Consider the following 24,599-nt stretch of genomic DNA (forward strand, 5'->3'; position numbering starts at 1 on the left):
CCTGGGATGGAGCCCCGCGTCGGGCTCTCTGCTCAGCAGGGAGCCTGCTTCCCTTCCTCTCTCTGCCTGCCTCTCTGCCTATTTGTGATCTCTGTCAAATAAATAAATAAAATTAAAAAAAAAAAAAAGAAGATTCAGAAAATACAGGAAAATCTAGATAAAGAAAAAAAATTGTCACAGTCCTAGTCAGTGACAAGTATTGGGCAGCTTTTTATTTCCTGCAAGGTTTTTTCTTTTCTTTCTTTTTTTTAATTTTTATTTTTATTTTATTTATTTTAAGTAGGCTCCATGCCCAGTGTGGAGCCCAACGCAGGACTTGAACTCAAGACACTGAGATTGAGACCTGAGCCGAGATCAAGAGTTGGATGCTTAACCAACTGAGCCACTCAGGCGTCCCAAGGCTTTTTCTTTCTAAAACTTAGTTGTCACCATGGCTTTTTTACCGTGGGACTGTTCCAGCATTTGCAGAATAAGAGAGTGTAATGAGCCCATGAGCCCGTTGCACAGACAGCTTCAAGAGTTCCCGACTCCTGGCCTGTCTTGGCTCACCATCAATCTTATTCCCCCACCTCTCACATTGAAGGAGACCTCCTACGTCTTACCGTTTCTTCTGTAGATGCCTCCATATGTCCCTCTTTATCTTTTTGCGAATGTCTGAGTACTTCATGCTGTGCGTGCATGGTCTGGCACCTAAATTGTTTCAGTTTCGGGTCATTGTAAATAACGCTGCAATGACCCTACTTGTGCGCGAAGCTTTTCTTCCTATCCTTAGGGCTGTCTCTCTGGGGGACAGCCGTGCAGGTGGATTGACTGGAGCAAAGGGTTACAAGGTTTAGAGGCTCCTTGCATCTGACATTCTGTCCCCCTGGGCGTGTCCCCTCCCAGGCGGACTTTGCCATCGAGGCCTTGGCCAAGGCCACCTACGAGCGAATGTTCCGCTGGCTGGTGCTGCGCATCAACAAGGCTCTGGACAAGACCAAGAGGCAGGGCGCCTCTTTCATCGGCATCCTGGACATCGCTGGCTTCGAGATCTTTGAAGTGAGCTCCCCTCCCGTGCTCTCCGGGCCACCCGCTCCCTGGCAAGGAGTCTTCTCTCCTCCGGTCCCACGGCTGTCTGAGTGGGCCAGCTCCTCCCTCTCGTGGAGACAGGACATCAGCTGGGTGTATTTTAAGCTCCAGCAAGCACCCGTCCCCCCACCCCCCACCCGGGCAGTGCTGGCGAGAACGAAACCTTCTGGCGGGTGCACTGGGAGTCTGCACAGGCAGGTGCTTTCTCAGATGGACTCTTCTAGCAACTGTTAATTGAGTGTTGGAGGAGACCTTGTGTCTGGCCCTGGAGACTGAGGTCTGGCTGGAAAAGTGACACTTGGGGTAGATCAGAGGTTCTTAGCCTCGGGCAGGTTTCAGAGAGAGACTGTGAACTCTGAGGGAGGCGGTGGGCAGGGGACTTACCTCTGTTTGTCACTAACATCTCGTTGATGTGACGCCATTCCTTTTAATTGGGAATTGAGCAGAATTGACAAAGCGCAGTTGTCCTAGCAGGGCTCAGGGTCTGTCTCCGGGGGGAAGCAGACGCTTTCACACCACGGCAGTTTGTGGAGATGACGTGCTGTCCTTCCCGCTCGTCTTCCTCAGCCTCCTGGAAGTCAGGGAGCCCGCAGCTTGTGCTTGTTAATAAGGAAATACCACGTGTTCGTGTGGCACAGAGTTTTCATAATTACATTTCAGCCTAACTGTTTTCCTTTTTCATTAGTTTATCTATTTTATTCATTTTCAAACTCTGTTCTGAGAAAGGCTTTACCAAACTTCTAGAAAGGTCCATGGACCCCAGGTAGTGAGGAACCCCTGCTCTGGGTTTGGTAACGGAAGGCCGCCTGCGGGTCTGGGCTCCCCGGGGGCCCGCACCAAGCTGCCAGAGGAGGTCCATCCTGAACTCCCACCCCACGCCTCGCCAAGGGGCCGCAGCTTGGGCTGACGTCGCACTCTCTCCCTGCAGCTGAACTCGTTCGAGCAGCTGTGCATCAACTACACCAACGAGAAGCTGCAGCAGCTCTTCAACCACACCATGTTCATCCTGGAGCAGGAGGAGTACCAGCGCGAGGGCATCGAGTGGAACTTCATCGACTTTGGTCTCGACCTGCAGCCCTGCATCGACCTCATCGAGAAGCCAGTAAGAGCCAGACCTGCTCTGACCTCAGCTTGTCACTCCTCCCCTCCAGGGAGGGGGGGCCCATGCCCCGCCTCCCGCTGCTCGTTGACATGGGGTAGAGGTGTTGTGTCTGGTTCCGCTCCGTGTTGGTGCCACCTGCAGGAATAAGCCCTCGGGCTTGAATCTGGTGCCTAGGGGCCTCACCCGGCTGCCGGCCAGTGGGGGGCTGTGGCTGGTGCCAAAGTATTCTGTCTTCTGTCCTGGGAGACCACCCAGTGTTTACCTGAGGGGTGGGCTCAACAAACCTGTCTTTGTCTTAGAGAAACAGGTGTGCTTTTATGCCGTAGCATCCTGTCCCCAGGTGCTTCTGCCCCGTGGCCATGGGCAGAGCCAGGGTGTTGAATGCTGCTTCCGTTGCAGGTGCTGAATCTGCTCTTTCCCCTTAGGACTAACTCTGCACCAGAGCTGCCGGCCCCTGGCATTGGCTGTGGGTGGGCAGCAGTATCTGGAGAGCAGCTGGGGTCGCCTGCTTGTGTTTTAGGTTGGGCAGGATGTGCTCCTTCATGGAGCTGGAGCCGTTTCTTGGTCTGGGTTCTCTCTCGTTCCCAGAGTCCTGAGCTGCTGGAAATGGGTACAGCTGGAGACACCCTGACATGCCAGTTGCTGGAGGACTTGGGAGGGACCTTGTGCATTTGGAAGTGATAAGGCAGGGACAGGGGTTGAAACGATTCCTGAGCCTAATGTCAAGCATTTTACTTCTGTGATGAGTTTTTCTTGAATCAGTTGAGGTTTTCAGTGAGCAGGACCTCATCTGCCTTGGAGTCCGCTTAGCCAAGCTCCATAGCGTTTCAGTTTTCCTTGTCAATCCAGCGTGTTGCTGGGGCTCTCGCCACATGGGGTGCATACGCATTATGGGGGGCAGTGTCTCCAAGTGCCCCGGGCGTGCGGGCCATGGCACACACCTGTCAAACCCACCATGTGATTTCCAGGGCACGGACTCTGATGAACCATCTGGTTAAAGTGTGTCAGCCGCAGCCTAGACCTCAGAAGTTTCTTTTTAAATTAGAATTTTTAAGTGGGCTTGGTACCCAGTGTGGGGCCCGAACTCATAACCCTGAGGTCAAGAGTCATGTGCCATATCCCCTGAGCCAAATGGGTGCCTCAGACTGGAGTTCCCGAGTTGAGTTTTGCTGATGCTTCCTTTCACCCCCTCTGTGGGGGCAGGTGTCACCACCTTCTGCTGACACTCTGGGGCTTCTGAACCCGAACCTCTGGCTTCTCATGAAGGGAATGGGTGGGGTGGGTCCCCAGGTTGTACTCACCTGTGGGGTGCTGCGTTTTTCCCAGGCAGGGCCCCCTGGCATCCTGGCCCTGCTGGACGAGGAGTGTTGGTTCCCCAAAGCCACCGACAAGAGCTTTGTGGAGAAGGTGGTGCAGGAACAGGGTGGCCACCCGAAGCTCCAGAAGCCCAAGCAACTGAAGGACAGAGCTGACTTCTGCATCATGCACTATGCAGGCAAGGTGAGGCGAGCTCGCGCAGCTGCACGTGCGTGGGGGGCAGGGAGGGAGATGATTCTGTCCCCGCCAAGGGGCGGGGCAGCCCTGGGGGCTAGTGGGGGGTAGGGACTGGCCAGCGGGTCCGTCGTGGCAGTGATTGGCATCCACATGGCTCTCCCAGCTGGCAGAGCCCCGTGCTGTGCGCTGTTGCACGGGGAGCTCGCAGCCTGCTTGGACGGCGTTCAGACTGGTACTCAGTGGTCTGGTCGTTAGGTGCATTTTCTAGACATGGAAGGGAGATCCGTGCTACAGGCAGATGCTAGAGTTTGAATGAGAGCCTGCCACTCGTCAGTGGTGGCACTTTGGGTCAGTGAACCTCTCTGAGCCATGGTCGTCTCATCTGGAAAATCAGTAAGCCCCGCTGTACAAAGTTATTGAGTTCATGTAACTTTGGCTGCTGGCACAGCCTGTGCTGAGAGCCGCTCGGCCTTCGCATGCCTGCTCTCGGGCTGCGCTGTCGTGGCGTCTGTGCCTGTCATGTGTGTTGGGGAATGTTCAGCAGCACTCCTGGCTTTTACCCACCAGAGGTCACTAGCACTCTCCCTTGGTGTGACCAGAAGGTCTCTAGAGATTGCCACATGTGGGGTGGGCATGGTGGCTCTGGTGGAGAGCCACCACTGTGGGTGACAGCTCTGTTAATGGCCAAGGCTGCCCAGCCACAAAATGGCAAAATTGCTCTTGTCCCGACCTGAGGAGGGGTGTCCTAAGTGCACAGAGCTCTGGACTTCGAATAAAGCTGGTTTCAGCAAGTTCTGTGTTCTTGCTGGAAGCTCTACCAGGTGCAGCCAGAACATGGGATGAGTTGGGCCAGGCCAGCCTTGACGCTCTCATGGCTCTGCTCCCCAGGGACACCTGGTCCCCACACTTGGTCCCCGCCCACTGCTCGGGGTACGGTGTGGAGGGGCAGCCTGTGGCCCGGCCTTCAGCTTGTCTGCTTCCTGTGGTTGCTGAGGCACACAGCTCGAGACTTTAAAAACACCCATTAAAAAAACCAAAACACCCCGAACTACCAGTGCTGTTTCTGTAGTTACCTACAGGTAACATCCCTGAGCCTGCATTCCCACTTCTGTCTTTGTCAGAAATGCCCGTGTAGAGGCACACACAGGGCTTTTATTGCAGTGTTATTTATCATGCCAAAAACCAGTCACAATGGAAAGCCCGCCCGTGTGCCTAAACGGTGAACCTGGCCACGTGGCCTGGGCTGCAGGCGTAATGGCTGCGCCAGGCGACCAGGACTCAGTGTCGGGGGCGTTGACACTTCCCCAGAGGTAGCATGAAGCCAGCATCACACACCGCACCGTCGATGGGCGCCTGTGGGGGAACCTCCAGACGGGGTGGTAGAGGAGTGCTGGCCCCAGGACAGTGGTCACCTCTGCGCCATGCTGTGGGTTCGGAAGAGGGAGGCTGAAGCGGCCTGAGGCGGCCTGCACTGGGTTTTGTTCTGGGGTCTTTGCTGTGAAAGTACAGTGGATTTAAGAATGTATTTCAGAAAATAAGAATAATACAAGCTCAGGGAAAACTCAGGCATCCTAAAAAGATAAAGCAAAAATCCTTGCTTTATTAATTAAAAGAAATATTGTAACATTTGGGTTATGTCCTGCCAAAATTTTTTTCTTTATACTTATGTTACGATTAAATAAATAAATAAAATAAAATAAAATAGGATTCCATTATATTGCCACAGCCTAAATTTCTCAGCCAGTCCCCCGTTGCTGGATATTCATGTTGTGGGTAGTTTTCTCTCTGTCGCCCGTCCCACTGCTGACGGGCACGTCCTGCTGCGGCCTTGCCACACTCTTCACTCCCTCCTTTCTTGGAGAAGGAAATACCAGGTCGAGGGGTGTTCGCGTTCTTAAACTTCCTCACCCATGGGGCTGGCTGGCTTCCGGAGCGCCTGTCTCCCCAGAGCAGCCTGTGACCCGGGCCCCCAACTCTCGCAGGTGGACTACAAGGCCGATGAGTGGCTGATGAAGAACATGGACCCGCTGAACGACAACATCGCCACGCTCCTGCACCAGTCCTCTGACAAATTCGTCTCGGAGCTGTGGAAGGATGGTACGCCCTTTGCCCCCCGCCCCCTGCCTCCCCGTGGCCTCGGCTGGCCTCGGCTGCCTGCCTTCACCAGTCCTGGGACGAGGGCCCGGCCTGCCACCGTGGCCCAGATCCCCTGCACACTGGTCCCCCATCACACACCCTTCTGCGGTTCCACCTCTCCGGGGCAGGCCGGTGGCTCTGGAATTCTTCTTCCTTGCTTCTGTCGGCTCCTCCTCTCCCTCTGCCTGGTTTTGCTTTAACCTCTCTGTTGCAGAACTACAGAGCACTCAGAGGGCCTATTTCTATCAGCGCTTTCCCTTTCTCCACCTAGAACCAGGTGACTGCCCCCTGGGGGGCTGACCCTCGTGTGCGGTGCGACGCGCTTCTGCTGAGTGTTCTTGCCCTTTGGCTCTCCCTGCCTGACTGCCCCTGTCCCCTCTCTGTCCCCCACTTGCGGGCAGGCTCTCCACCTCGATCTTGGAAAGGGGGGAATATCCAGCATAAAAATTCATATTCTTCTTAAGAGCTGCCCCCTCTCCAAAGGGGGTGCTGTCTTGCTGCTTGGATGGCTGTGGGCATCTCAGCATGAGGTTCAGGGGTTGTGTGTCCTACTGTGTGTGTGTGTGTGTGTGTGTGTGTGCGCGCGCGCGTGCGCATGCGCGTGCGCAAAGAGCCTCTGTGCTTTAGTTCAGCGCTCTTGGTGAGGCTCTGCTCCTTCTGGGCCCAGCCTCCAGGGGGCAGGACATGCTCCCCTGAAACGGCCAGTTTCTGTGGGGGCACATTCACCCTTCCTCTGAGCACCCTGAGCGGCCTTTACAAGCCTCCCACTCCCAGGAAGCCTTTGCTAGCTAGTGGGGTGGGCCCTGGGTACACAAGGTCCAGAATGCCTCCCACTTTGATGGACCAGTTTGCGGGTCTGTCCTTGCTCCTGCTGCTGTCTTCAGAGAAATTCTGAGCTCTGGCCACAGAGGAGTAGGAAACAGACTTTGTCTCAGAGTCCTCAGCCTTTTTTTTTTTGAATATTTTTAAAAAATTTATTTATTTGACAGAGAGAGATCACAAGTAGGCAGAGAGGCAGGCAGAGAGAGAGGGGGAAGCAGGCTACCAGCTGAGGAGAGAGCCAGATGCGGGGCTCAATCCCAGGACGCTGAGATCATGACCTGATCCAAAGGCAGAGGCTTAACCGACTGAGCCACCCAGGTGCCCCAAGAGTCCTTAGCTTTTATATCCAAGCGCAGAAGGCTTCAAACTTGAAGTTGACTCTTGCTTAAAATGGACCTCCGGTCACCAGCCGCATTGGTTGGATTTGCTTGTTCGTTTCCTTTCACTGCGGAGGACGTGGTTCCTTCATTGCTCTGGGCCTGCGCCACAGTGCCAACCAAGGGCAGTGTCCCAGGAGGGCGTGTGAGATGATAAAAACTATGAGCTCGGAGACCTTGCAAGACACAAGAGTGGGCAGGGGTCTGCAGACTCCTTGGGACCTCTTCGCTCCTGACACCGTGTGCTGCTCTGGGCCCCCAACCTACCTACCTATTTATTTATAGTTATTGTTAAAAATTTTATTTATTCATCAGAGCGAGAGAGAGTGCGCAAGCAGGAGTAGTGGCAGGCAGAGGGGAGCCCTGGGATCATGACCTGAGCTGAAGGCAGACGCTTAACTGGCTGAGCCACCCAGGCGCCCTAGGTCCCCAGTTTAGGGGGCTATGCACGGGAGGCCCCCAGACAGTGAAGGGATCTCCCAGAGTCCTAAGAACCATGGCAGGTAACTTAACAGCTCCCACTTTCTAACTCCCAGCCTCTGCCCTTAGGAAAGGTCAGTGTGATTTCAGGGTACTGTTCTTTTGTTACGTTGTTCTTAGTGGGACGTGGAACTGCAGGGTCCTACAGGTCAAGTTTTAACACCTCCCTAGAGCCAGCCTAGTGTAGTGGCCAGGCTCGCTGCCCTGAAATCCTGTTGCGGCTCTGTTACATCTCTCTGGGAAGAGGAGCTTAGCTTGCACGGTGGGCTGAAGAAGGGTGATGAGAAGGGGGGGTTGTGGGGTTAGCCTGTGGACCCCCTGCCGTGGCTTTGCAGGCTCTCCAAACCCTTTGCCCTTTCCCGCCTCTTGTGTAAAGTCAAGTTTGCTGAATGTTTGGAGTTGACCTTTGCCCTCTGTAGATTCTAAGTAGACACGGTCTTGTTGTTCTGTAGCTTCTTCTCCTTCTGTCCAGGTGTCTGTCTCTTTCCTGTCCCTCCACCCCCGCACTAGGACCACTGGGCACTCATGGGCTTTTTTGGGTGGTCTCTGCAGTGGACCGCATCATTGGTCTGGACCAGGTGGCCGGCATGTCAGAGACAGCGCTGCCCGGGGCCTTCAAGACACGGAAGGGCATGTTCCGGACCGTGGGTCAGCTCTACAAGGAGCAGCTGGCCAAGCTGATGGCCACACTGAGGAACACCAACCCCAATTTCGTCCGCTGCATCATCCCCAACCACGAGAAGAAGGTGCGGGTGCCTGGCCCCGTCTGTCTCCCTGAGCAGACGTGCTCCCCCTGCCTCCCACCACACACTGAGAGCCCCGGCAAAGACCCCGTGCGGCTCGGCACAAGGCTCCCTGAGCACACGGGCTATAGTTGTGGTCTGCCTTCTGCTGGGGTGCCTGCAGGCTGCCGGGACTCCCACCCCCCGGGGCGTTTACCCCGCGGAGTCCCGAGGGGCCTGCCCTGCCTCCTTCCGTCCACACCAGGCGCTGACGTGAGACCACCCTGTCTGTCTCCCTCTCCAGGCTGGCAAGCTGGATCCCCACCTGGTGCTGGACCAGCTGCGCTGCAACGGGGTCCTGGAGGGCATCCGGATCTGCCGCCAGGGCTTCCCCAACAGGGTGGTCTTCCAGGAGTTCCGGCAGCGGTGAGCCGGGGTTGGGGGCCTGCCCTTCCCATGGCGGGCTGCGTGGGCGAGGGAGCGGTTGCCTCATCCCCGTGGAGCAGGGGTCTGGCTGGCTCCTCCCGTTCCTTCTCTGTGCCTCCCTCTGTATGACAAGGGGTTTCTCTGTCTTGTTACCTTGCTGGCTGTCACTGCTCTTGACTGGGGACCCTGGTACTGCTTGCTTCTGCCCAGGCATCTTGGAGGAGAAATTAAAGAGGAATGAGCCAAAGACGGGGGTGTTCAGGGGACTTTGTGGAAGTGGAGGTTTCAGAGCACTGTGGCTTCCTGCCGTGTGCGCAGAGCAGGACATCAATGACACGGTCCTGTGTGTGTCATAACTATGTTCAGTGCCAGTTGCTGGCCCGATGCGGCTCTGTTTCTGGGACTGTCCCACTTGTTAGAGGCCCCTGCAGCGCCTTGGGGGAAAGGGGACAGATGTGGACACTGGGCCATTGGCAGTTGGTGAGCCGAACCTAAAGCTTGCCCTTGTGTGACCGAAACAGCTCAGTGTGAATTTCTGTTCACTTTCTGGAACGCCTGAAGGCTGTCTGTGTCACTCAGCCTAAGGAGAGAGCAGGGTAGCATTTGCCGAATGTCTTCCTCCCCTGGGAGACTCGTGAAGGGAATCCCCGTGTGTGCTGTCCTGTAGGGATGGTCCTCCTCTCTCCCGTGCATCCCAGGCCCCGTGGAATCCAAGTGAGGAGTGGACTGACCAGGCTTCTCGTTCTTCCTCAGATACGAGATCCTCACACCGAATTCCATTCCGAAGGGCTTCATGGACGGGAAGCAGGCCTGCGTGCTCATGGTGAGTAGAGCTGCTGTCTCTGCTTCCTGCTGGGGCAGGGGGTGGGGGGCGCTGACACCGATGGTGGGTGTGCATGTGCATGGCCTGTGCCTGCGAGCCTGGACCCGGCCCTTCTCGCTGGATGACAGCTGCGCTATGTTGTTCTGCGCTGACGCAGTCCTGATTCTGCCGGGGCCTCTCTCGGCGGCCCTGTTGGCCCTGGGCTGGTCAGAGATGGCGTGCGGGACTGGGCAGTGTGGAGACTAATGCTCTGGTCACGGCAGGCTCTGGTGGGAGCCGGTCCCTTCCTTTGGGGTCCAGTCTGGTGCTTTCTTGCTCGTGTCTCCTGGGATCGTCACACCCAGTGTGGGTGGCAAGGGAAGCCCCCCCAGCAAGGCAGCCAGCCCGGAGCACGGCTCTAGGCCCCCACAGTGTGTGCTTCTGGACATTTCCTCTCAGCCCCTCGAGCAGTGCCTGCTGGGCAGCAGTGTGTCGGGATGAACGACAGCCCCTGGGGACTCAGTGGTGGAGCTGGGGCCGGATGCCCTCTGTTCTGTGTCCTACTGTATTGGTGTTGTGTTGTTCTTCAGGCGGTCAGGGTGGGCTGCCCCTGCCTCCTGTTGTCTTTCCTCTGTGTTCTTTCCAAAGCGGAGAGAGAATGGGGTGGGAGTTGTCAGAGGAGAGGGAAGGAAGAAGTAGACACCTCTGTGCGAAGCTCTGCATTAGGTGATGGGGGGGGCGGGAGGGAGGAGAACGCTCCCTGCTGTGCAGTGCCACCAGCTGGGGGGACTGGGGCCTGACGGGGAGGGTGCGTGGGCCAGCCTTTCTCCAGGCTGTCCAGGCTAGGGGTGGGGCAGGGAGGGCAGATGCCCGTGGTGACTCCACCCGCAGTGTCCTTCCCTGCTCCTCCCAGGGCCTCTCCAGGACAGTTGGGGCCATTTGCCACCGCCCCCCACCCCCCCGAAGCTAGTTCGGATTCCACTCATCCCATCCCAGGCTCTGCCTTTTTCAGGTCGTGTTTCAGTCCTTGTCTCCTAGGCAGACAGGCAGACAGATGGGCCCCTGCCTCGGTGGGTTAACAAGAGAGCCCTATACTATACCCAGACCGCTCAGTGATGGTAACGGCATTCATTCTGCTCTGTCCGCAGCACATGTGGCCCTGTATTGAGCTCAGCTTTCCTGTTCAGATCTCACAGCCGTACGGGGGCTGAGGCACTATTATTTGCTTGATTTCTTCACTCTTGTCCTAATTAAAGAAAGTATCGTTCCCATTCTCCAGCTGAGGAAGCACAGGCTCCTAGAGGTTAAAGCCCCAGGTCCCCTAATTAGTGTTTGGTCCAGGGCTTGGCCTGAACTGGAGCATGTCCTGGTCTTGGAGACGGTGACGATGCCGCTCAGCCACCTGTGGTTCGAGGGTGGCCTGGCTGGGCACGGGTGGCCCGTGGTGGCAGTGCACGGAGGTGGGAGGTGGAAGGAGAGAAGACCTTTTGGTCCCTTTGATGTCGAGGTTCTGTGTTTTCCCGCTGTCTGGTGCGTCACCCTGCCCTGTGCAGGAAGCCACCTGCCCCTCCTTCCGGCATCTCTGAGCCCCCCTTTCTCTGGCTCTGGGGGACAGGCTGCCCAGCGGAGAAGTGGCCACTGCTGGGATGGCCCGCTGGCTCCAGCGTTGTTCTCAGGGCCCTGTGGTGGCACGTGGTGAATGGCCCGCTCTGCTCCCCTCTAGATCAAAGCCTTGGAGCTGGACAGCAATCTGTACCGCATCGGCCAGAGTAAGGTCTTCTTCCGGGCCGGCGTGCTGGCCCACCTGGAGGAGGAGCGGGACCTGAAGATCACGGACGTCATCATCGGCTTCCAGGCCTGCTGCAGGGGCTACCTGGCCAGGAAGTGAGTTCTCGGAGGGGCCCACCTCTGCCCGGCCTGCCCGTGCTCTGGCTTCCTGGCTTTCCTGCCGCACAGAGGCACGGATGCTAGCCAGGGCTGGAGCTCTGTGCCCCCTGCTTTCTGGATTTGTGTCTCAGGTTTAAAGTGACGGGCAGGGAAGGGGTGACTCTGGGCCTGATTTGCCTGCCGCAAAGTTGTGCTTCCCAGTATTCCTCACGGTGTCCCTTGTTGTAGGGATGATGCCCAGTGGTCCCTGTCCCAAGCCCCTTGTGCTCCCAGTACAGGAGACTGTCCTCCAGTCTGGAGCTTCTCCTCGGGAGTAGGGCTCACCTGCTGCGGGACAGTGGCTATGGCAGTTGCACACTGGGCTTCCAAACCCCTGTGTCTGTGCTTGTGGCTGTGTGTTTCAGTGTGAGCTGGGAGTCCTGGGAGACAGAACATAGCTTTGTGGTGTTTGGACAAATGGGGTCCTCACATATCCCCAAGTTGACACATTAAGCCCACCTTTGCAGGACACGAGCTGTTATTTTCCACCAAAGGCCCCCACTGGAGGGTGGCAAGGAGCTGGAAAGCTGCAGTCTGTCTACTAAGTGACGAGCAGTTCTGTTAGACACAGAGCTAGTTAGCCACAAGGGACTTTCACCCTGTGAACATACTTGTCCCTTGGTGATGGACAAAGACTTGGTGACTTGGTCCTTGTCACCTTCTGGGGGCTCACCTGCAGGACTCACCCCCAAGGCCAGGCTCCTTCCCTGCACTTGTGCCTTGAGGCATCTCAGGTGGGGAAGGGTTGGCTCCCCCATCTGCTGGAGCTATGTGGTCTCCTGCCCTAACGGGGTCCCTCTCCCCAGGGCCTTTGCCAAGCGGCAGCAGCAGCTGACGGCCATGAAGGTCCTGCAGAGGAACTGCGCCGCTTACCTCAAGCTGCGGAACTGGCAGTGGTGGCGGCTCTTCACCAAGGTGGGTTCCCCACGGGCTTCCCTCGCTCCTGACCCCCCCAGCGCTCTGCTGGCCTCCGTCGCCTCCTTCTGGCCTCTGTGAAGGACTTGGGGCCCAGGGAGCTGCGTGTAGCCTGGGCCTCCCTGCCCACCCCTTACCTGAGCCTGCCGACGTGAGCCTGGGCTGGGCCTGCCCTGCAGGGTCTGGACCCTGCGCACTTTGGCATGTGTCTGGCATGGATGGCCTGGGCGCTGGGGCCGCGCGTGCTGGGGGTGCTGTCCTCCCAAGCAGCCACAGGGCCATGGGGTGCTCCCAGCTGGACAGGCCTTCCCTTCCCTAGGCACCCCTCCCCCCCCCCAAATCCCTTCATCAGGAATGTAGTTCAGGTTGCTTTCGATTGTAATAGATAATTTGTGGCCATTGTGAAAAGTTAAACTAATAACACAGAGTGTAGAGAAGCAGACAGACGTTCACACGTGATTCCTTCAGCCCCGAGCCAGTGTCTGTGCCAGGACGACGTTTGCATGTTTATTCCCGCTTTTTTACTCTTTAAGTCTCCGCTCACAAACCATACTCACGCAGTCTTACCTAGCTGAGCTCTGACTTGTGTAACCAGGCTTGTGTTGTATATTTGCCATTTAGGATTCCTTCGTGAGCATTATTTTTTAAAAGTCAGCGTCTTGTCCCCTGGAGACACTTCCTGTTTTATCTGGCCGCTCTCCCCGTCGTGTGTATTTCTCTCCTTCCTAGTTTTTCATCCATGTGAACACGCTGTCCACATCTTTGTGCACGCACGGGTGGTTTCCCTGACCTGTATTTTAGCGGGGTCAGAGGCCCCGGACACCCAGCACCGAATCCATCTCCAGGAAGATGGTCTGTGTTGGTACCTATTCCTTCTCCCCCCGCAGTGGGTCTGTTTGGCCATCCCTCTAGGGAGCTTGCCCCTCGAGCCTGCCCTTTGCAGGTGAGGGCTTGAATAGGTATCCTTAGCCAAGCGCCTCTGCCTCTATCTCTCCCAGGTCAAGCCGCTGTTGCAGGTGAGCCGGCAGGAGGAGGAGATGATGGCCAAGGAGGAGGAGCTGGTGAAGGTCCGGGAGAAGCAGCTGGCCGCTGAGAACAGGCTCACAGAGATGGAGACCCTCCAGTCCCAGGTAGGGGTCTGTGGGCTCTGGCCTGTTGTTGGGCCGGCCGCTCCCAGTGCTGCCACCTGCTGGCCAGCAGGAGGCGGGGCGTATTGGGAGTTGCCGGAGAGGTTTTGCTGTTCCTGTAAACAGACCCCACTGGGATTCTGTGATATAGGGAGGTGCCCGGTGGGACAGAGAGTTCCTGGTTGTTGGGTAAATCTCTCCGAATCCATTTACCGGGGATGGTGGTGCACGGCTAACAGGGTAATGGTGAAGGACCCGGAACACGATATTTGGGGAGTGCCTGGGAGCCTCAGCAGCCTCAAGACAGGAACTGTTCTGGTGGGCGGGGAAGCCTGAGCGCCAGGACCTCCGAGCTGCCAGGGCTCACGTGGTCCCCATGCTCTTTGCAGCTCATGGCAGAGAAGCTGCAGTTGCAGGAGCAGCTCCAGGCGGAAACGGAGCTGTGTGCCGAGGCGGAGGAGCTCCGCGCCCGCCTGACCGCCAAGAAGCAGGAGCTCGAAGAGATCTGCCATGACCTGGAGGCCAGGGTGGAGGAGGAGGAGGAGCGCTGCCAGCACCTGCAGGCCGAGAAGAAGAAGATGCAGCAGAACATCCAGGTCAGCCCCCTTCCTCCTCCCAAGAAGGGGTAGTGCTGCCTGCAGGACATGGGGTGGAGGGGATGGAGTGCAGTGCCCCGGGAGCCAGAGAGGAGGCTGCAGTCGCCGGGGCTGTGGGAGGCCGCTCTTTGGAGAGCTCCTCTCCGCAGGCAGGGAGTCCTCATGGGCGTCAGACACGGGGGATCCCAGGCAGTTTGATTTCATACCCTCAGTCCTCACTGTGGTCCGTCCAAGGAGCCAGGGCGATCGGCTCTGCCTTTGGCTCATGCTGCTGGGGGGCAGCTGGCTCGGGGATGCACCTCAGAAGCAGCGAGCGCACTGTTGGGCCGGGTTCCCTTTTCGGCTTGCCCTAGTTGTGAAGATGGAAGCCCACCAGTGGGGTGGGGTTGGTCCGTGTGGTCTGCTCCCCGCTCACAGTCTCCCCGGCCCCGCGGTAGGAACTGGAGGAACAGCTGGAGGAGGAGGAGAGCGCCCGCCAGAAGCTGCAGCTGGAGAAGGTGACCACCGAGGCCAAGCTGAAGAAGCTGGAGGAAGACCAGATCATCATGGAAGACCAGAACTGCAAGCTGGCCAAGGTGAAGCCCAGGGGGCCCAGCCACATGGTGGGCAGAGGTGGGGGTTGCATCTGGGCACAGGCTAGGCTCCGGGATCCCGGTGCACCTGCCTCCCTCCCTCTCCTGCGGCCACAGCGTCTGGCGATCACGGGCCCTCCTGCGTGTCTGTGGCCTCTGCATGCCAGCGTCCTACTCAATGGGGTGTTTCTCACCACTGAGTGGGGCCCAAGGGCAAGGTTTGGCATATCTTCTCGGTAAAGCTCTCTGTCAGGTTTCAAGATGCAAGACTTACAGCTGAGCCATCTGTGGGGTCTTGCACATCCGTCTCCGAGGGGCTTCAGGCACCGTGGTGGCTCAGTGTGGAGGCGCGGGTGCTCTCCAACAGCCTTCCCAGTGTAGTGGCTGTTTCTCTTAGAGCCAAGTCGGGTCCCCGTCGGAGTCTTATCCAGTGAGCAGATAAAAGCTCAGAGTCGAGTCAGTTGAAAGGGTCAGAAGGCTCCCCCCAAGCCCAAGTGTGGGGCCCGGGCGGATGTGGCAAGATGCCAGCCTGTGGACTCTGTGACACGAAGCTCAGATACCTGGACTGGGGGTTGGTGTTCGGTTAGTTCTGGGCCTGGGAGGTCAGCCTGGTTGGGGACTTGTTAATATTAGGACTCCAGTGGTAGCCACGCAGCAGAAGGTGGGGGGAGCAGCTGGGGTGTTTTGGAGAAGCTTTCGCATGAGAAAGGCGGAGGTCACAGCCCACGCATTGGACGGGGGCTGGGCACATAGCCGGTAGAGTCATTGTGTCTGAAGCCCCTTCCCAATTCTGGCTGCCACCTTTGTGTCTTTCTTACTTGAGTTTAATTAAAGGGTGACGCAGGTCCAGGAAGGCCTTAGGCACCCCCATTTGTAGACCTTGAGGAAGCCCACCCAGCTGATTCAGGGCTGCCAGTGACTTTTTTTCTTTATAAGATTTATTTATCTGAGAGAGACCATGAGGGGCAGAGGGAGAGCATCTCAGGCAGACTCCCTGCTGATTGTAGAGCCTGACTTGGGGCTTGATTTCAGGACCCCAAATCATGACCTGAGCCGAAACCAAGAGTCCATCACTTAACCGCCTGCGCTGCCCAGGTGCCAGCTGGTGACCTTTCAGGATTACCCTTTGATCTAGAAAATCCTAGTGAATCAAGCATTTGAGTCCTCCCCTTGGTTCAGTCCTAAATTTCCAGGCAAGTTATACTTTGAAGAGTGCTAAAGTGTTCTGTGCTCAACTAACTTTACTCTTTGACCCACCTCACCCCTCAGGAGAAGAAGCTTCTGGAAGACAGAATAGCCGAGTTTACCACCAATCTCATGGAAGAGGAGGAGAAATCGAAGAGCCTCGCCAAGCTGAAGAACAAGCACGAGGCGATGATCACCGACCTGGAGGGTAAGAGGCAGCGGGCAGGGACTGAGGTGCCCCTGCTGCAGGCCCCAGCTGGACCTTGCTGCCGGGAGCAGGAGCACTGGGCTGGTCTCGTGTTCACTGCGTGCAGGCAGGCTCGTAATTTGCAGCCCCTAACGACTGCCCTGAAGACCTTGGGGACAGCTCTGGTCCCTGTGGGTGTCTGGGCCTCCGGGCACTGGCTGGACTGGGGATGGATATTCCCCCACGTGAGGGGCTCTTAGAACACTTCGGCATTTCTCTCTTGTCGTGTGCCGTGAGTTGCACAATATTGACGTCCTGAGAGGTCCGAAGTCTGACCCCAGCTTTGCCGCTTACCGGCTGTGTCACCTCGCAGCTCTCCCGTAATCTCCATGGGCTTCAGTTTCTCTTCTCTTCAAGGGGGCACAGTGAACGGGCGTCCACAGGGACGACACTAAATCACACGTACAGCCACACCATGCGGGGCTGGGCTGGACAGATGGCACGAGAGGCCATTGCTTGATTCGGGGCAGGTGACCAGTTGTGCCTTCGTCTCCCTGTCTTGTGGGAGGACAACAAGGTAGAACACAGGTCTGTGTCTTTTGGGACGTGCAGGTAGCAAAGGGACAGGTGAGAGGGGACCACTGTGGAGGCTCCGAGCTCATGCCAAAAACCACTGCTCCGTCAGCAGAGACTTGGGGCAGCCCTGTGTGCCCAGGGCACTTGGCGTGTAGGGCCCAGACTGTCCAGACTGAGCACCAGGAGGGTTTTCCTATCCCCTCCTGCCCCCTTCACGTTTGTAAGGGCTGAGGCGAGTCAGGCCGGAAAGGGGAAGTAAGGTGCTGGAGGGACCTTGCTGCCCAGGGACTCTCTCCCTCATCCAGGTCTAGGAGGGCAGAGCCACTGGGCGGGCAGACACACAGGGGGGCTCAGGTTTGACACCGGTGAGTGTTAAGAGAGATGTGGGACAGTCTGAACACACATGTCTAGTGGGAGTGGGAATTGGTAGTGGCCTTGAACAGTCTGGTGCTGCCTGGTGGCTTTGAAGCTTCACGTGCCTACAACCAACTCAGCACTCTTGGCCACATACCCTGGGGCTTCCGGGCTAGCGCGCATGGCAGCAATGCTCCTGAGGGCACACGGTGAACGCGACCCGAACGCCCATCAGTAGTGGCACAGGGATCGCTGGGGTCCATTCACCAGACTGGTCCATGGAGCTCAGTTGCACTGACCCTTAACTTGCTCAGTTTCAAGGTTTTACTGTTGAGTGACAGAAGCAAGTGGAGGAATAAGTCGCTGACCCTTACTGAGCACAGACTCTGGGCTAGGAGCTGTCGTGAATACCAATGCCCACGAGCCTCGCAACCTCCTGAGTCAGGTGGTCTCCTTATCCTTGTTCAGGTGATGCACAGAAAGCTTAAGGGGTTACCTGAGTGACATCCTAATGGGAATCATAAGGCCATACATTGGACCCTGATCGCCCATAATGACTGTATAGAATTCATACAGGATGTTCCCTTACACAATTTAAGTTCTTGAATGAAGCCTGTGTTTTAGGGAGGCAGACCTGGTATAACTTAAAGGAAAACAAAGGAGCCGTGAACACAACTTGCAGGGGAACGTAGGTCCCTGGCAGGGCAGGTCAGCATAGTTTGGGGTGACACCGGATGTGGCAACTCGGGGGGTGTTCTTTCCTTCATCCAAGCCTTGGGTACAAGTGTCTGCTTACTGTGATCTTTTAAGGCTCACATATGTTTTAGAACAAAAACTCAGTATTTTTTGTAAAAATAGAAAAAGGTGGAAAAAAAAATCTGTGGGCACTGAGGGCTCTGTTGGTGTCCCCTGGCTTGTTCCTCAGAACGCCTCCGAAGAGAGGAGAAGCAGCGTCAGGAACTGGAGAAGACTCGCCGGAAGCTAGAGGGGGATTCCACTGACCTCAGTGACCAGATCGCCGAGCTGCAGGCCCAGATCGCCGAGCTCAAGATGCAACTGGCCAAGAAAGAGGAGGAGCTGCAGGCCGCCCTGGCCAGGTGAGGGCCATAGCCCACAGCAGGGTCTGTCCACCCTGCTGGCACCTGCTGCCATGCAAGCTGTGCTGCTGCTGTCCTCTTGGAGCTGTTGCGCAACAAGATAGGTCGTGTCCCGTTAGGGCATGCGTGTGGCTGCTTCGTCACTGTCCCTTTTTAGTCCCCCAGAAGTCATCCCCAGTGCCCTAGGCCTTCCTTTCTCGCATTTTTAAACTTTCTGGTTATAGGTCTGCTTTAAAAACAAAAACAAAAAACCCAAAACTTCGTTTTAGTGTCACAAGAAAACTGAGCAGAAGGTGCACAGAGTTCCCCAACAGCCCCGCACCTCCCCCATGCGGCCCTGCCCAGTGTCACTTCGCAGCCCCAGGGCGGGGGGGGCACATTAATTGCAATTAACGAACCTGCACTGGTGTAATTTTCACCCCCAGGGTATGTACTGCACCTTTGTAGTTTTCCTTAGTTGCTGTAATGGTGCAGTGCAGGCGGCGTTTCATTTCCTTTTTAATTTTCACTTAACATTTACTTATTTACTTATTTTTACATTTCAAGCACTGAATTTCAGTTTGGAAAATGAAGTGATTCTTCTTCTTTTTTTTTTTTTTTTAAAGATTTTATTTATTTATTAGACAAAGATCACAAGTAGGCAGAGAGGCAGGCAGAGAGAGAGAAGGAAGCAGGCTCCCTGCAGAGCAGAGAGCCCGACGCGGGGCTCGATCCCAGGACCCTGGGATCATGACCTGAGCGGAAGGCGGAGGCTTTAACCCACTGAGCCACCCAGGCGCCCTGAAGTGATTCTTCTATGACGTTTTTCAGTTCTCAGAGTGGTTTTGCTTTTAAATCTTCTGGAAGCGTCAGATATGTTTCTGTGGAGAGGAGCACCTGAGGCCTATGGTGACGATTTCCAGAAGCAGCTTTGGCTGCTCCTCTCCAAGGCCTTTTCTTCACGCTCTGCTCCCTGAGGTGGAAAGAGCCTCCTGATGTTGGTCTCTTCGACAGAGTGGAGGAAGAAGCCACCCAGAAGAATATGGCCCTAAAGAAGATTCGTGAGCTGGAATCCCAGATTTCTGAGCTCCAGGAGGACCTGGAATCGGAGCGAGCTTCTAGAAATAAAGCTGAGAAGCAGAAGCGGGACCTCGGGGAGGAGCTGGAGGCTCTGAAAACGGAGTTGGAGGACACTCTGGACTCCACGGCTGCCCAGCAAGAGCTCAGGTGCGTTGTGCAGCCGAGGGGCCAAGTCGCTAAGGATGGGAGTGGGGAGTGGGCAGGGAGGGTGAGGCCCCCTCAGCAGCTCTTCCCTGGGTCGAAGAAACTGCTGTGGAGTTTGGGTGAGCCCTGAATCCTCCCAGATTCAGAGAGCGTCTGCAAGCCTGGGCTGGAGGATTCATGGCCTGGAAGGGAGCATGGCTGGGCAGCAAGGCTGGGGCGGCCGGCGCCTCTTGCCAGGCTCTTTGCAGCTGGGGAGAAGAGCCCAGGGCGGCAGCACGCCCAGGCCTGGCCTCCATCCTGAGGGTGCTTCTTTACAGGTCCAAACGCGAACAGGAAGTGAACATTCTGAAGAAGACCCTCGAGGATGAGGCCAAGACCCATGAGGCCCAGATCCAGGAGATGAGGCAGAAGCACTCGCAGGCCGTGGAGGAGCTGGCCGAGCAGCTAGAGCAGACGAAGCGGGTGCGTGGGCTTCCCTGGGACGGGCTCCGTGACTGCAGGCGGCACTGGGCTGCTGGCGGGGCAGAGTCCTCCTGGAGGTGGGCCAGGCCTGGGCCAGGCCTGCAGAGCAGAGTGGCTTCCAGTACCAGCTGCCTGGGTCGAAGTCCAGGCTCCAGCCCTAAGCGGCTGTGTGACTCAGGCCAGTCGCTGCCTCTGTGCCTCAGTCTGCCCATCTGTAGAGGAGGCGAAGGATAGGTCTGTCTCATGCAAATCCCTGACTGTTGGGAGTTGATGACAGGTAAAAGCACGTGAACAAGTGAACGATAAAGACTCAGCAAGTTGTTTGAGAATGACTGTTAGTGTTTTGTTCAGGACCCGCCAGACCAGAAAGCCCCCATGAATTGGAGTGGCCTGGTGCCGAGTGCCAGAGGGCCCCAGGTTTTCTCCGGAGCACCCCCACGTCCTCAGCTGGAGTCTTGGTGGGAAGCCTTGGGATATTGATCCTGCTGGTCTCAGGCAGGGGCTGGGCCAGACAGTTCTCCAAGACCACATTCTGCCTGCTGTGGCCCCTAGCATGCAGCCCGAGAGGTCAAAGGCTTTTGCACGTGACGGCCTGTACAATATTCTCAGAGGCGTGCCTTGTCCATCCAGGCCCCTTCTGGTGGAAGCCTTACCTTACCCTTCAGCTTTTCCTTTCCCAACATACCCCGTCATGTGTGCAGCCCCCTGACACACATCTATGACTCTGTGACCAGCTCAGTGGAGAGCAGAATGGGACTGTCGAGTGGATTCTATACACGCCACTCGTAGATATTCTGGAAGATCATCACGTCATCACTCAGAACACATATTTCACAGAGGCTTTACTGGAAGCCTGACTGAGCAGCTATTATTTCTCTTGGTGTTCTGATACTGCTAAAGTCTTCCTTCCATAAGATCCTTATGCTTGAGCTGGGCAGGGACCATTGCTAAGCTGAGGACGCGGGCTGTGTGTCCCGTCCGGCCAAGTGAGGAGTGCCGGTCAGGCCTGAGCGTCCGGCCGGAGGCTCTCGGCTGCATGTGTCCCCCAGGCTGGCCCGCTGGTGTTGCTGCCGAGAGAGCAGACTCCTCTCTCCCGGCTCTTCCAGGGCCTCACTGCCCCTTCCCACCTCGTGGCTTGCATCCCCACAGGTGAAAGCCAACCTGGAGAAGGCGAAGCAGACGCTGGAGAACGAGCGAGGGGAGCTGGCCAACGAGGTGAAGGTGCTGCTGCAGGGCAAAGGGGACTCTGAGCACAAGCGCAAGAAGGCCGAGGCGCAGCTGCAGGAGCTGCAGGTGAAGCTCACCGAGGGCGAGCGCGTGCGCACGGAGCTGGCCGACAAGGTCACCAAGCTGCAGGTGAGGCCTCCGCTGCGTCCCGGGCCCCGGGCAGGGGTGCCTGCTGCCGCGACTCGGTCTTGGCCCGGATCTCCAGAGCTCCTCCCCTGCTCCCTTTCAGGGAGGCCTTTGGGTTGGCCTGACGGCTGAGGTGGGGCCAAAGCACTCATGGGCCTTCTCCCTCCCGTCCCCGTGCAGGTTGAGCTGGACAACGTGACGGGGCTTCTCACCCAGTCTGACAGCAAGTCCAGCAAGCTCACCAAGGACTTCTCCGCCCTGGAGTCCCAGTTACAGGACACACAGGTAAAGACGGCAGCAGGGCCCAACTCCTCCGATGACCCATCCTCCCCCGTATCTATAGGGTCTCCGGGTCCTTCTGCCCTTCCTCTCTCCTGCTCCCCCCGGCCAGGTCTGTAGCAGCTGTCCTCCAAATCAGAGGGACCGGCTCCTCCCTCCCGTGGAGGGTGTGGGGCCTGCAAGGCTCTGGCCCTGAGCCCCGGTGTCCCGCGTGTCTCGGTGTAGGAGCTGCTCCAGGAGGAGAACCGGCAGAAGCTGAGCCTGAGCACCAAGCTAAAGCAGATGGAGGATGAGAAGAACTCCTTCAGGGAGCAGCTGGAAGAGGAGGAGGAGGCCAAGCGGAACCTGGAGAAGCAGATCGCTACCCTCCATGCCCAGGTTCGGTACCGCTCCCCTGCTGGGTGCCCCGCTACCCCCTTGAGACTCGGGAGCTGCTGCGGGGAGTCTGTAGGCTGGGGAGAGTCCGCCCGGGCGCTGTATCTCAGGAAGCTCTGCCTTCGCCAGCCAGAGCTGCTAGCCAGGGTCTCAGGTGGAATTCAGGGGTCTGTACATGTTGTGGAGGAGACGTTCTGTCTGTGTTTTCCACTAGTCAGGCTGACATCAGCGTGGTGTTCGATCACACATGTAGGCTGTGAGGCAGGCAGCAGCACTACATGAGGTGTGAAGGAAACCACAGATCGCTGTGTCTGAGCCGTGGCGAGCTTTGGGGCATCACGGTGGGCCCGTCGCTTCGGGAGCTCGTGCCGGACACACTGACAAGGGAGCACATGGACACTGTGTCACAGTGTAAAGAAGTACCCAGCAACTGCATTTTTCTGTATTTTTGTACTTGCTGATCTTAGCATCTCACGCTCATTAAAACACCATTATAAGGAGGTCACAGTCTTTTTCTAGACCGTCAGAGGGTCTATAACCGGAAATAGATTAAGAGTCGCATTCTACATCTCATGTAGGGCTCAGCGGCCAGCCAGGAGATCTGTACTGCCTCCTCGGGAGAGGGGTGTAGTCTGTGCTCCAGTCTGGGTGGGAGTAGCTGGTGGCTGGTGTGGCAGCTCTGGCTCCGAGTGCGAAGGGGGCTGCAGGATTGATGCCCGTAGATCTCCTGCCTGCAGCAGACAGACTCTGTCCCTGGCAAGAGACCGATGTCGGAGGATGATATAGGACAATGGAAAGCAAGAGGCTTGGTGTACATCTTGACCGAGAGGCCGCCCCAGGGCTGCAGGCACTAGGCAGATGCCCTCGGCAGAAACCTCGTTTCTCTCACTTCAGCTGAAGAGGGGCATGTCCGTAACTGGGCCTCTGCTCATGGCGTGCGAGCTGGCTGCCCCTGCCCTGGACCTGGGCCGTCTGCCTAACTCTGTGCCCCTGCCCAGGTGACGGACATGAAGAAAAAGATGGAGGATGGCGTGGGGTGCCTGGAGACCGCGGAGGAAGCCAAGAGGAAGCTCCAGAAGGATCTGGAGGGGCTGGGCCAGCGCTACGAGGAAAAGGTGGCCGCCTATGACAAGCTGGAGAAGACTAAGACACGGCTGCAGCAGGAGCTGGACGACCTGCTCGTGGACCTGGACCACCAACGCCAGACGGCCTCCAACCTGGAGAAGAAGCAGAAGAAGTTCGACCAGGTGGGTGCGGCCAGGCTGCCCCCCGGGCCTGTCCCGTCAGGCACATCCATGGGGCGTCGAGGCTGGGGTCACCTCACACCTCGCTGGGGAGGGCAGGGCTCCCCATTGCAGCAGGGTGTTCTTCCCCTTTCCCACGTCTGACATCTTTCAGATGGTCTTACATAGGACTTTTACATAGGACTCTTACATAGGACTTTTTTTTTCTTTACTCTCAACATGGGGTTTGAACTCAAAACCCCAACGTCAAGTATGCACATGTCCTAATGACATCCCTGTGATATAGGATTTTTATTGATACATCCTACCTCTGCCTCATTCCAAAAGCTCTGGGGCCCCTTACGGAGAGATCCAGACAGTGGGGTAGGACAGTTCAGGCAAACTGGTCAAGTGTAGCCCCATACATGTTGCTGGGGGTGGAGGTGCACCGGATCCCGCCACGCTCCTCTCCTCGCTGCTGTCCGCAGTTGCACCCCTGCAAGGTGCTGGCGAAGTCTAGAACATTGATCCTCACTGTTTAAGAAATGGGGCTGGGGAATAAAGAGGTATCGGCAGAAGGTTTGGGGAGATGGGGTGATGAGGTCTGGCCGCGGGTGGGCCTGCACGGAGAGTGGACACCCAAGAACTTGAACGTAAATGGGCATCCTTGACGAGCGCCACAGGTGGGCTTCTAAACAGCCAGATGGACATGGTTTTTAAGGAAAACAGCAACTGGTTGTTCAGGAGAACAGGGTTTTTTCTAGTTCTGAGGGAGAAACATTCCGTGTACGTTCTCAGGGAAGGGGTGCTGATTGTTAAATGATGAAAACTGGCCTCACAGGGTGCTGGCAGAGGTGATCTCTGTCCTAGTCTGGTTACAAGGACATGCTACATGGCATGTGCCACACTTGGGGCCCGCCAAGTACCCTGGGCGACAGCCTGGTCCCCTCCCCTTAGACCCGCACCTAGGACCCTTAGTCCCCAAGGAGTATGGGTGTGGAGGCTTTGCTCACCTGAGGGCTGGAGGCTCATAATGACCACCTCTCCCCCAGCTACTGGCAGAGGAAAAGACCATCTCAGCCAAGTATGCGGAGGAGCGTGACCGGGCAGAGGCAGAGGCCCGGGAGAAGGAGACCAAGGCGCTGTCCCTGGCCCGGGCTCTGGAGGAGGCCATGGAGCAGAAGGCGGAGCTGGAGCGGCTCAATAAGCAGTTCCGCACGGAGATGGAGGACCTCATGAGCTCCAAGGATGACGTCGGCAAGAGCGTGAGTACCGGGTCGGCGGCTGGCTCTGGGGAGGGCTGAGTGGGGACAGCCCCATGGACTAGGGGCTGAGCGGACACCAAGGCTGGGGACGTCGGGGACCTCATTCCTCAGCTCCTGACTCGGTTTCCCTTGGCGGGGTCAGGTCCACGAGCTGGAGAAGTCCAAGCGGGCCCTGGAGCAGCAGGTGGAGGAGATGAAGACTCAGCTGGAGGAGCTGGAGGATGAGCTGCAGGCCACAGAGGACGCCAAGCTGCGGCTGGAGGTCAACCTGCAGGCCATGAAGGCCCAGTTCGAGCGGGACCTGCAGGGCCGCGATGAGCAGAGTGAGGAGAAGAAGAAGCAGCTGGTCAGACAGGTGTGGACGGCCCCCCACGCTCACCCCCGTTTCTGGCAGGCTTCTTTCTCCTTTCTCCCCCTGGGTTGTGTCGGGCTCCTCCTCCACTCCTTCAGGTTCCAGTCGCCTGTCTCCAGGGTC

The 24,599-nt window shown here is 57.2% G+C and overlaps 1 protein-coding gene across 1 annotated transcript in view; it reads left to right on the plus strand.

The window, feature by feature from the left end:
• Positions 1-24,599, plus strand: part of MYH9 (myosin heavy chain 9) — an 88,839-nt gene that overhangs the window by 57,265 nt on the left and 6,975 nt on the right. Inside the window, exons 12-33 of the mRNA XM_045083927.1 lie at positions 886-1,038; positions 1,997-2,170; positions 3,497-3,670; positions 5,647-5,761; positions 8,032-8,225; positions 8,506-8,627; positions 9,381-9,450; positions 11,153-11,313; positions 12,162-12,270; positions 13,269-13,400; positions 13,787-13,993; positions 14,431-14,568; positions 15,835-15,958; positions 17,793-17,964; positions 18,958-19,170; positions 19,485-19,629; positions 20,779-20,985; positions 21,163-21,267; positions 21,487-21,639; positions 22,635-22,883; positions 23,912-24,124; positions 24,267-24,479. Coding sequence (XP_044939862.1) covers positions 886-1,038; positions 1,997-2,170; positions 3,497-3,670; positions 5,647-5,761; positions 8,032-8,225; positions 8,506-8,627; positions 9,381-9,450; positions 11,153-11,313; positions 12,162-12,270; positions 13,269-13,400; positions 13,787-13,993; positions 14,431-14,568; positions 15,835-15,958; positions 17,793-17,964; positions 18,958-19,170; positions 19,485-19,629; positions 20,779-20,985; positions 21,163-21,267; positions 21,487-21,639; positions 22,635-22,883; positions 23,912-24,124; positions 24,267-24,479 — 3,543 coding nt within the window. The remainder of the gene's footprint in view (positions 1-885; positions 1,039-1,996; positions 2,171-3,496; positions 3,671-5,646; positions 5,762-8,031; positions 8,226-8,505; positions 8,628-9,380; positions 9,451-11,152; positions 11,314-12,161; positions 12,271-13,268; positions 13,401-13,786; positions 13,994-14,430; positions 14,569-15,834; positions 15,959-17,792; positions 17,965-18,957; positions 19,171-19,484; positions 19,630-20,778; positions 20,986-21,162; positions 21,268-21,486; positions 21,640-22,634; positions 22,884-23,911; positions 24,125-24,266; positions 24,480-24,599) is intronic.

The sequence above is a fragment of the Mustela putorius genome, unplaced genomic scaffold (assembly GCF_011764305.1).
Source record: "Mustela putorius furo isolate JIRA1106 unplaced genomic scaffold, ASM1176430v1.1 tig00000738_pilon_pilon_pilon, whole genome shotgun sequence".
In the NCBI taxonomy this organism is placed as follows: domain Eukaryota; kingdom Metazoa; phylum Chordata; class Mammalia; order Carnivora; family Mustelidae; genus Mustela; species Mustela putorius.